Here is an 11,974-nt window from a genome sequence, read left to right as displayed (position 1 = left end):
CTTGTGTTTTTTTAGAAGCGTGGTGGGGGGGTCTACTTTTTGAGTAGAAATGGGTAAAATGGTACCTTTGGACTCGTACAGTTAAGGCCACATGGATAATAAAAGAATACACAGAAGCTGTTAAGTTTATCATACATATTTACTTAATCTATACAGAATCAAGTAGATAAAATCAGATTCACATTAGTGAAAAATCTCTACAAAATGTCTTTGAAAAGCAAAACAAGACTGCCTCTTAACAATTCGTATCCTCAATGAAAGACGTGGGCTGTAAAAATAAAGCAGTGTGTTTAGCACAAACTAGAAGATATCTGCATCATTTTTTCACAGTTATTTCCATCTACAGTCTGAAAGAGGTAGATTTTTCTGCAACACCTGAGAATTGAATTGTGATAACCAGGTGTAATAAAGGCAGTTGCATACGTAACTGAAAAATACTGGTCTCAAGACCAAGAAATGTACTCCTAACAAGTCTGAGGATGAAATGGTCCATATTACCCAAGACCCAAGTTTTCTCTACACCTTGGAGTCTACTGCCACTATAAATAATACACATCATGATTCCATGATGGTGCAACAAATGCAACTTAAGTGAATTCAACATTTAAACCTTTTCTGGGCCAGCCTAGTAGCATTACAGTGTTCTAGAATATGATAGATAAGGGGGTGTGCTACAAAGCCACAACACTGGGCTGGTGAGGTGATCACTGTAGGAAGATGTCCTTCTCAGGGGGTCCCCATTTGTTTTTATTCACAGGGTAATGGGAGGAAGGGTTCTGAAAGGAACAGATGCATCCCAGACAGAATCCATATCCTTTCAAGACTACAGTAGCATCTAGCTAAAAATACAAAGTAAGCCAAAAGCAGCAGGCCAAGTACGGTTAATCACATTGCTTTAAAGCCCTTGGAAGTATGCAACAGGCCAAAGATTGACAATATCTTCCACACAGGACAAGCACCACAAAGAAATGTGGTGGGCTACACAAATGGCTTAATAAAATGTTAAGAGCTGTACATCCAGCAGAGTTCTTGTGAAATGTGATCATTAGTACTAATTTTAAGGTAGATTATATTTCTGATCTATACCTGCATTTCCCCCCCCCCACCCACCCAGGGAAATGAGCCTAGTATTTCTTTAGTAGCAGAACGGGGTGTACTCATAAGAGGCTGTTGGAGGGTATTGTTTTTTGTTTCTGACTCATTTTGAATGGTAATTAGATAATCTACTTTGTGGATTTCTTTTCCTCCACTGTTTGGCCCCTTGAATTAACATGACTGATGGTGGAGGCTTAGATACAACCCTCCACTCCAGGCGGTTTCCTATCTATTGGACAATTTTCAATTCTTTCAACCCAGTTTAGACCATGAATGTGACAGGACTTTACAAATAAAACTTGTAACAAAGAGAAAACCCTTTTAACTGGACAAAACAGAGTTTATTCAGTCCAGTAAGCAATTTAACAAGTGTCAGTCTGATAGTTTTGCTCAGTGGAATGTGCTAACATCAGTTCTAGTAGAACCTTTTATTTCATAAAGCATTTCAATGCAAATTATACCAGGGACAAAGTCAAAACTTCCATCAGTGCAGCCTGATTAATCATCTGCATAACTGAGCCACATTCAACATTGAAACAAAGAACTAATTCAAAAGTTACGTGCTTAATTTCAAATGTTCCCCCATTCCAAGTGTAGAGACCTTGATAATACTGTGGCTTTTTTTTCCTTCTTAAAAAAAGAGATGGTAACTAAGAAGGGGGTGAGAAACACACTGAACACATAAGTAATAGATCCTGACTAACACTCTGCCAAGTCTTCCCAAAGTAAAAATGTTGGTGCCAGTGTTTGCTTTGCAAATGAAAATCAATTTCAGTTGGTACTACTGATCCATAATGAAAATTCCCTTTTGAAAAACCTGGAGTATTTTGCTGGTGGAACTTTTGTAATAGCTTTCAAGTAGCCAGAAAGTGTTGGAGAAACTTCTGCCTCGTGAAAGCTACACGTGAATTGACCATCCTTGTCTTTGACAAGGGACTTCATTGAACGGGAAACACCAACACCAGTTTTCAAAGAATAAGTGACCTTCTATGGGAAGTGGAGAATATGTACTCAAATCCCAAATCAGAATCAAACACAAACCGCCATCCTCTACAGAAGCCCCTCATGGTCCAAATCCCACACCTGAAACCAAAGCGGGATGACTGTTCAGTCACATAAACACTAAGCTTATTTGTCTAGTGATTTGCCTGCATATACTATTTTGTCGACAAGTGACATCTTTATATACATATTCTGCTGAAACTTGGATTCTAGCCATGTGGCCATCTCAATTTGTCCCAAGATATATTTTCAAAAAGCTAATTTCAGTCAAATATGCTTGTTTCTGACCCAACATTAGAGTTTTATTTTTACTTGGCATTTAAATGGGTTATTAGACAAAACTAATCACCTTGGTATTTTCTTTTTTTGAATAATATTAATTGGGGGGGGAACCTAAGACGTTTAAATTAATATTGTTTTCACATTAAGGAACCATCATCAGAACAAAGTTCCCTTGTAATGGTCGGCCCTGTCAGTGAAATTTTCATTAGGATGATAATGTGCAAGTAGCAGGGAGAGAAAGGACAAGGCAATGAACACATGCATTCCAGTGGAGGGAGAATGAGGCCGATGTGCAACACAGCCGAGGAAAATTTATAGATTAAAACTATTCAAAACTGCTAAGCAGCCTCCTGTACCATGTAAGTCCAGTAGTTCTAAGAAAATACAGATATGGTAGAAAAAGTAAGAAAATTTTCACCACAAAACCAATAGTTAACTACTAACAGAGAAAGTTATACACAAAATATATCTCTCAATACAGTGATCACACCTCATCTTAGTCAACCGACTCAATGGCCGGAGCAGAGCCTGTGGACGGGGGCTTTTGCACGGCGCTTCTCTGGCTCTTGGACTCGGCCTCCAGGTACGCTCCCAGGGCTCTTTTCGAGGAAGTGTTCAGCTCCTTGTGAGAATCCAGAGCAGCAAAGGGCTGTATCACAGGTGTTGCTAAATCCCTGTCAGCCGCTTTGAGGGATACCTGCTCTTTCAGGACTTCTACCTTCTCATTGAGCTCGTTCCTTTCTGTTTGAAGAGCCCTGCACAGCTTCTCTAACCGTTCCAGTTTTATTTGAAGGGCCTTGTACTCTTTATCACGGACTGTTTTCTGTAAGAAAAAAGAGGATTTCTGTAACTTTGTTAAGTATCAATCAGGTTACAAAAAAATTAAGCCAGCTGAGCCTTATTGGACACTTCTCACCTATGGAACGTGTTCCATCTTTTCAGCCTCCTAACATTCTAGCTAGCTAGCGTGACTGCACCTATAACTTTATACCAAATGAGATTTAGCACCATGATACTGTTTCAGGGGGACAAAATTAAATTCCTTTTGTCACTTTTTTTTTTTTTGAGATGGAGTCTCGCTCTGTCGCCAGGGTGGAGTGCAGTGGCGTGATCTCGGCTCACTGCAACCTCCACCTCCTGGGTTGAAGTGATTCTCCTGCCTCAGCCTCCCGAGTAGCTGGGATTATAGGCAAGCGCCACCACGCTCAGCTAATTTTTGTATTTTTAGTAGAGACGGGGTTTCACCATGTTGGCCAGGATGGTCTTGATCTCCTGACCTCGTGATCTGTCTGCCTCGGCCTCCCACAGTGCTGATATTACAGGCGTGAGCCAAAGATAAACTTTTTAAGACATTTCCTATTGAACTATTAGGAAATTCAAGATATTCATCATAAAGACTAGCAGACACAAAGGCCTACATACAGAACATGACTCACTTCTACATAGATTTCTCCTCTACCAATTTTTAGATGAGAAGACGACTTTTTTTTTTTTCTGAGACAGAGTCTTGCTCTGTCGCCCAGGCTGGAGTGCAGTGGTGCAGTCTCGGCTCACTGCAACCTCCGCCCCCCAGGTTCAAGCAATTCTCCTGCCTCAGCCTCCTGAGTAGCTGGGATTATAGGCATGCACCACCACACCCAGCTAATTTTTGTATTTTTAGTAGAGATGGGGTTTCACCATGTTGGCCAGGAAGGTCTCGATCTCTTGGCCTCGTGATCTGCCCGCCTCAGCCTCCCAAAGTGCTGGGATTACAGGCGTGAGCCACTGCGCCCAGCCGAGAACAAGGTTCTTGTACACATGTGCCCCAGCATATTCTTTCCTGAAGTGTTATAATAAAACAGGCAAAATGTACTTTGTTGCTTTTTTGAAAGCCTAGTAAGTCAAGCTAGAAAGGCCCTACATGCTGCATCAGCATCACCTGCATGCTTTTTAGAAAGGCAGATTACCTGCCTCCGGCCCCGAGGACTAGTGACTCAGAGCCTCCGGGTGGAGCCCAGCAATCCTGGTCTTAACAAGCGGGAGTTTGATGCAAGCTCAAGTTTGAAAAATCATTGCTGTAGAAAAAAGCAAAATCTAGACGTTTTACGCTATCTCTGACACAAGCCTGGGCTGGCTAACTGGGCGTTAGGAAGCTCAGCCCCTCACTTGGGGCCCTGTCCCTAACCTAACTTCCAGGAAAGAAGTCACAGATTCTTACCCAGCAACTCAACCCCACCCCCGCCCCAACTCGGGCTGGAGTCCTCAGCTATGGCAGTAGTGTTAGAGCACACGTCCCCGGCCCGGATAGATACCTGAACTCAAGGAGTCCCCATGACTAAGACTACACTTTAGTCGCAGGAAACCATCTCACCTCTTCAGCCATTTGCAGAAGTGCTTTATTATTGTTTTCCCATTTGGTACGCCATATTATTGTTTCTTTTTCCAGTTTTTTAATTTTCTTTGTCATCTGTGAACACAATTGCACATTTAAATTCTAAGTTCCCTTCCTTATCTCTACTCCCTGTCCCACTACACAAAAATGCTTCTGTGCCCCTCCACTCCCCCATCCCTGCACCTGCCTCACCCGGCTGACAGCTGTGTGTGTCTTTATAGAAGTAGCTGTGCCTGCCTGTCGGTAGCAGAGCTTATCTCAGAAGCTCCGAGGGTGGAACCAAAGGGGGTTTGTATTATGAGAAAACCAAATTCAATCTCCATTTCAGAGGCAGCAGCACATGGAGGAAGCTGTCAGCCACCACACTCTGAACTCAGTTAAGGCTGAAGTGCAGCTTTCATCCCAGCTCTGGGTAGTGAGAGACAAGCCCTCCTTATCCCTAAGTTGTATGAAAAAAATGCCCATGACTGAGTTTTCTGTCCATTAAACGAATTCCTCAGATTCTTGGGAAGACAGCGATCTTCAGCCCCACAAGACATTAAGAACTGACGCTCCACCACAACCAACCTCCAAGAACACATCAGTTTTAGAACTCAAGGCAGCATGATTCAGATAAGACTCCAGTGACCAAGAAGATAAAAGTAGTTAATACCTCAGCTTTGGTCATCCTCACAAGTCATGAGGCTGATTTACTTCAGATTTTGCTAAAGATAAAGTGGGTCCCCAAATCAGGGAAGTGTTAAACCTACGCTACCAGAACACAGTTTTCAGAAATTCAGGATGCATTTATCCGTGCCTGTAACCAGCTACATTCCCAATATGCCTTCATCCACTGTTGACTGCACACCAGCTCTGATCCAGGTCGGGGCACTGAGCCAGGTGGCGTTAAGGGAAACAAGGACAAGACACAGCCAGCACCCTGTGCCTTGGGTAATTACCCACAAAACTGTAACACAAGGCAAACTGGGACAAAGGCCGTGGGAAGAGCTGGTGGAAGACCCAGGTTGACTGCTGACCCATAGTGACCTCTGCAGCCACGGACAGAGAGGAATGTGTTCCAGTCCCAGAGGACCAGAAGGATGGCAGATCCAGGAGGCGGGAACTCTGTTCCACCTCACCAGTGAGTCTGTGCTGGCGTCCAGCTATCACTTGCACTGTGCCTAACAGCGCCCCCTCGACTGCAGCCTCAACGGAAAGGACTGGCAGGCAGAACGAATCTGCTGCTCACGGAATTCTCCAGATTACCAGGTCTAAAAATACCTGGAGGTGGTAATTTGAGCACCAATCAGCCACATGGTAACTGAGTACATGTTAATGTGCCAAGCACTGTCTGAAATACTCTATTTCATGAAGGACAGGTTTTTTGTTACCATTTTTAACAGTGAAGGAACAGAAAGGTTAAACAACTTGTCCACAGTCACACGTTCTATGATGCAACTGGGACATTAACCCAGGGCACATGGTCTCCATCACTGTGTGAGATCTAATAATAGTCATGACTAACATCTATTGAATGCTAACAAAGTGCCAGGCACTACTGTACTTCTCCCCAACCCAACACTGTGTTTTTAAATCCTCCATTTTTAAGGGAAGGATGCCAAGTAAAATAAGGCTGGCAGGCTGGCTGGCTGGCTGGCTGGATATGTATAGAATTACATATTTTGGTCCTTAGCTTGATCTCAAGGATATCTCTTTCCTTAACATAGGCAACAACATGCAACAGAAGCAAAAGAATTGGTTTGGTCAGGGGAGAAAGAATTCCATGGGAGTAAAGATAAGAAAAACAGAGAAGCTAAAAAAGGTAGAAACACTGATACATCAACCAACCAAAACATGTGATTATTCTTCTAGGCTTGGACGTCTTTCAACAGTTTAATCTCCAAGGTCACAGAGTTTTATGAGAGGGGTGAGGATGATCCTCTAAAGTGGTTAAAACAAACAAAAAACAGCAACACACCAAAAAATCACCACTTTATTTCTAACAAGTTGCATTTAATATAGGATTTCACTATAATAAAAGAGAGCACAGAGGACATTAGCTACTTGGGGTACACTGAGGGCAAAATGACCAAAAATGCCACTGGAGGATCACTAAAGAGAAAATGAAGACAGTATCATAACAATGGGAACTCAGCAAAGTAGTAATCACACTTAAAAGAGCTTATACAAATTCCATTTGATATAATATTCTACTAAAAATATGCAAATACCTTTTCCATTTCCTGTCTGAAGGTTGTAAACAGTTCATTGCTTTTTGCCATGGTAGTCTGGAATTCTTCAAACTTATCCATATAAAGAGAAAGCTACCGGAAAAAAAGTATGAAACATTCTGAGTTCCACGCAAACAATTTCCGTTCCCAAACTTTCAAAAGAACGTAGTACAGTTACTTATTACAAGTGATAGAAATACGAACAAATGCACATCCAATCCTTGGACACCAGACATAGATGGCTAAAGTTCTGACAACCCACAGAAATGCATGAAAACTGAGGACATTCTGTTGACTTTAATATTAGATCTCCACCCATTGATCATAACACAGCCTGAAGGATGTGGTGACTAGAAACGTCATGCATGTGGACTGCTCGCCCAACTACCCCTCTCCTGCCATGTGAAAACTGTCCTAGGGAAAAGATCATTCCTTTAGAATACCACCTGCAGAGTTTAGTTTGATAGCAATGGTATCTCTTTCCTTAATGTAGGGAGGAAAATGCAACAGAAGCCAAAGAATTGGTTTGGCTGGGGAAGAAGAATTCGGTGAGAGTAAAATTAAAAGAAAACGTAGAGATCTACTCTTTTTTTTTTTTTTTTTGAGATGGAGTCTCACTCTGTCGCCCAGACTGGAGTGCAGTGGCGCAATCTCGGCTCACTGCAAGCTCTGCCTCCCGGGTTCACACCATTCTTCTGCCTCAGCCTCCCGAGTAGCTGTGACTACAGGCGCCCGCCACCACGCCCGGCTAATTTTTTGTATTTTTAGGAGAGACGGGGTTTCACCGTGTTAGCCAGGATGGTCTCGATCTCCTGACCTTGTGATCCGCCCACCTTGGCCTCCTAAAGTGCTGGGATTACAGGCGTGAGCCACTGCGCCCTGCCGAGATCTACTCTTAACATAGTCCTACCCTCAAGGAATTTTTATTTAAGGATGAGGAAAAAAATGCCAACCAACAAGGCAATCAGAATATAAAATGCAGTCACCATCTTCTCCCCCTTAGAAAGGAGTCCAGAGAAGTGCAAGGGGAAGGGCACAGTGAGGCTCAGGATACTTAGGGGAAGCTTCCTGTGGGAGGCCTGAGCTGGGCCTCACGGGTGAGCTGAATGAGTTCATCTTAGACCAGGAGGAAACCTTTCAGAGACCATCCAACATAATGACATTATTTTCAGGATAGGGGAACAGAGAGAGACCCAGAGGAATAAAGTATTTTGGGCAAGATCACACGATAGATACAAGAAAAGCAGAGAAGAATAAAGGCTCTTCAGAGGCCAAGAAAGAGCATAAGCAGTGCTGGATGCAGAATATTCACCAGCACCACCTAGCACACAGGATGCGGGGCAGGGTGGAATATGATGGTGCCCGCCCAACCACAGCCAGCAGGGGGACGGGCCATGCAGGAAGCACGTTAGCAGCACACACTGTGGTGTGGTGGACGCAGAAGCCAACTGAAAGTTAGTCATCTCACAGTGACCTTGTGTTTGTCAGGCTAGACGAGGTCCCTGTGAGATGGCCAAGCCACGTCTGCCCAAGGGCCTGGCCTGGGATGAGGACAAAGCAGGAAGATAAATGCAGGGTGACCTGGAGAATACACAGGATTTGTTAGCAGACACTGACGGGGCCTCTGACAAAGCAAGCCTGGGGTTGGGGCCAAGAGTGGTGCTCACGCAGAGGGAGGGAGCAGTATTAGTGCCTGAGGGACATTTAGAAGTTACAGCAGTTTTGATGTGGTCCTTTAGGGTCTCACTCGGTCACTCAGGTTGGAGTGCAGTGGAGCAATCACGGCTCACTGCAGCCTTGACCTCCCTCTTGGGCTCAAGCAATCCTCCCATCTCAGCCTCCTGAATAGAGGGGACTACAGGCACACATCACCACGCCTGGCTTTTTTTTTTTTTTTTTTTTTTGAGACAGGGTTTCACTCTGTCGCCCAGGCTGGAGTGCAGTGGTGCAATCTTGGCTCACTGCAACCTCCGCCTCCCTGGTTCAAGTGATTCTCCTGCCTCAGCCTCCCAAGTAGCTGGGACTACAGGTGCGTGCCACCATGCCCAGCTAATTTTTTATATTTTTAGTAGAGACAGGGTTTCACCATGTTAGCCAGGATGGTCTTGAACTCTTGACCTAGTGATCCACCCGCCTCAGCCTCCCAAAGTGCTGAGATTACAAGCGTGAGCCACCGCGCCCAGCTAATTTTTATATTTTTTATAGAGATGGGGTTTCACCATGTTGCTCTGGCTGGTCTCAAACTCCTAAGCTCAAGCGATCCGCCCGCCTTGGCTGGGATTACAGGCATGAGCCACTGTGCCTGGCAGCCATGGTCCACTTTTATTGAAGATGGAACATCCAAATAAAGACTGTCCCATGTGAGAGTTCAACGCTGGCCCGATGGGTAGCCAGTAAGTGGCCCCTATCATCACACATGGACCTCCATGGCTAGATTATAAAACAGCGGGTCAAGACAGCACAAAGTATCAGCAGCGGATGCTGGGAAATGACATAGTGACAGCAGAAAAGGTGAGATATGCTTGGGAAGGACGGCCACGCTTAGCTAGAGGAAAACAAGAGGTGACAGCAAAGGAAACAAAATAGTGACTGGATAAGAGGACTCTGAGTGGTACAGATCACAGACAACAGAAGCTACGGTGGTGACAGTACAACAGAATGGGAGCTGGCCTGCGGGCTTGGTAAAAGGGCCCTCTGGTGACTTCCGCAGCATTATCAATGACTCCCACATTCAGGAACATCTTCCAAAACCATCTGGAGACTTTACACCTTCTCCACATCAATTCTCATCTCTATTTACATGGACAACTGACTGGATAGGGCTGATAAGTAAGGGATTCAAATCTTGAAGCTTTCTGGCATGATCTTCAGTTCCAAAGATTCTTCATATCTGACACTCTTGAATATTCACACTCAGTTAGGCTAGCTTTATAGGACCTTAAATTCACCACATTGTAAGATGTTCCCAAAGAAAAGCAGCGCTCCAAAGAGGTGCGCGTGAAGACCACGTCAGTCTCAAGGTATCAGTGTTATATCACAGCTAATCTAGAGTCTTCACGAAAACTTACGATAAACTTTTAAATAAGTAACACTTCTTTCAGCCAAATGTAATCTAGTTAACTGAAAAAAGGATGAATGTACAGGTACAAACGCCTAATTTTACCCATCTGTCAAGCCACAGCAAGTCTTTCCTGTACCCTTTTTTTTTTTTTTTTTTTTTAAGGAGATAGCTCCTCCTACACTCATTCCACACAAGGTAACCACAGAGAGAGATCACAGTAGGACACACTTACAGGGTCTGGACTGAGCGAGAGGGAAGGCCCTGATGAAAAACACCAGCACAAGCGATCCTGCTGCCTCGGACTCCCGAGTAGCTGGGACTACAGGCGCATGCCACCATGCCCAGCTATATGTAGTTTTTAAAATAACTTACGTGCTTATAGCACAAAACTCTAAAAGTATTAGAGTTCACGACATGAAACTGCCATTTTTTTAGGCCAAGGACATATTCTTGTCTTCTTTAGCAATTTCCTGCAGTTCAACTTAATACAAAATAAATAAAATATGCAGATGTCTCAGTTTTCCTTTAGTGGGAAATGTAGTGGGAACAGACTGAAAAGGGGAGGAATTATCTGGACTCTTGGAAAGGTTACTGGAGACAGGCTGACCAACCATCCCAGGCTGGCTGAGATGGGGCATCTCCTGGGACACAAGACTTTCAGTACTAAACCCAGGAAAGTGCTGGGCAAATTGCGATGAGGTAGTTAACCTAAATGAAGTGGAAAATCCCAAGAGGGCCATGAGATTTCTGCCTCAATCCTGGTCAGCTCTGGCTGGGAAAAAGCAAAAAGCAAAACCATCTTAGAGGAGACTGAAGATACGCAGAATCAAAGGAACCACAGATTTTTCTTACAAATTGTACTCTCCCCTGCTGTGAAGTTACCTGCTGTTTTAGTTGTACTTCTTGCTGTTTCATTTGTTCGTATTTGTGCCTCGATTCTGTCGCTTCTTTTAATAACTAGAAAACAGAAACATTCTGGCAAAATGCTAATAGTAATTACAAGCAGGACTAAATATCAAATGATCAGAGTTAGGCTTCATCCTTCTGCTATTTTAGCAAGAACCACAGGTCTACAGATGAAACATTCTATTCCCACAAATTGCCATTTACCTGTATCTTCTATCTGTCCCGCTGGTTAACACTTAGGAATGTAGGAATTATCTTTTATTGCTGAAGCAGATAAAGTACCCTGGGGGCCTAATATGGTTTATAAAACTCAGTTAAATTGTTGTGTTTTAGGTGAAAATAATTACACGTACAGTATTAGCAGAAAACATGGCTGGGAACCTTGATATTGTCTGGGTGACTCAGAAAGCCTCGCTATTCCCTAAGGCAAGATGAGGCAGGGTGAAAGGGTATGGGGAAAGCAACGCAATCAATCTGAGACCTGGTTTCTGAGCACTTTTTTAGAAAGCAGGGAGGGGATGGGCATTTTCATTTATATATAGTACTTGTGCTTTCAAAAAAATTACAAAGTTGCATAGTAGGCAGCTGTGAAATTCAGTCCCTGAAGTAAAATATCACACATAGTCCAAAGAAGCCTAGAAAAGTCCTACTGAAGCAACCAGAAAGTACACACATGTAATGTATGTATGTATGTGTGTGTGTGTGTATACAATTTATACTCCAACTTTGGAAATGATAACCATTTCTCAGCTAAACACTGGATACCACTGTCAGTTCATATTGAAGGATCACACTGTATGAAAAACATGTCTCTCTAAACCCTAGATGCACTCAGTGTGACACGCCCGTATGATGAGGGCCACTCAGGAACTGAATCTTCACACCGTGCTCATGTCAGGGTTGTGGATCCAACAGTCTGCATTATTGCAATCATTTCTCCCTTGTGGATAAGCGCACACAGCTGAATTTGCACATGGTAATATACACACCCAATGAGATTCCACTGTATTCACAATTACTGACAGGCAACAGAATCTCAGCATACAC

At 43.6% G+C, this 11,974-nt stretch overlaps 1 protein-coding gene across 2 annotated transcripts in view; it reads right to left on the bottom strand.

Annotated features, from left to right (window-relative positions):
• Positions 1-2,453: 2,453 nt before the first annotated feature.
• TXLNG (taxilin gamma) overlaps positions 2,454-11,974 on the bottom strand; it is a 56,730-nt gene continuing 47,209 nt past the window's right edge. Inside the window, exons 7-10 of one of the 2 annotated variants that reach the window (XM_028842169.2) lie at positions 10,904-10,978; positions 6,961-7,053; positions 4,671-4,825; positions 2,454-3,202 (exon numbers count right to left, since the gene is read on the bottom strand). In XM_028842169.2, coding sequence (XP_028698002.1) covers positions 4,700-4,825; positions 6,961-7,053; positions 10,904-10,978 — 294 coding nt within the window. In that variant the 3' untranslated portion in view covers positions 2,454-3,202; positions 4,671-4,699. The remainder of the gene's footprint in view (positions 3,203-4,670; positions 4,826-6,960; positions 7,054-10,903; positions 10,979-11,974) is intronic. The other variant, XM_015127003.3, reaches the window with a different exon arrangement.

Source organism: Macaca mulatta, chromosome X, assembly GCF_049350105.2.
Source record: "Macaca mulatta isolate MMU2019108-1 chromosome X, T2T-MMU8v2.0, whole genome shotgun sequence".
Lineage (NCBI taxonomy): Eukaryota > Metazoa > Chordata > Mammalia > Primates > Cercopithecidae > Macaca > Macaca mulatta.
This window is presented reverse-complemented; position numbering and strand designations above follow the sequence as displayed.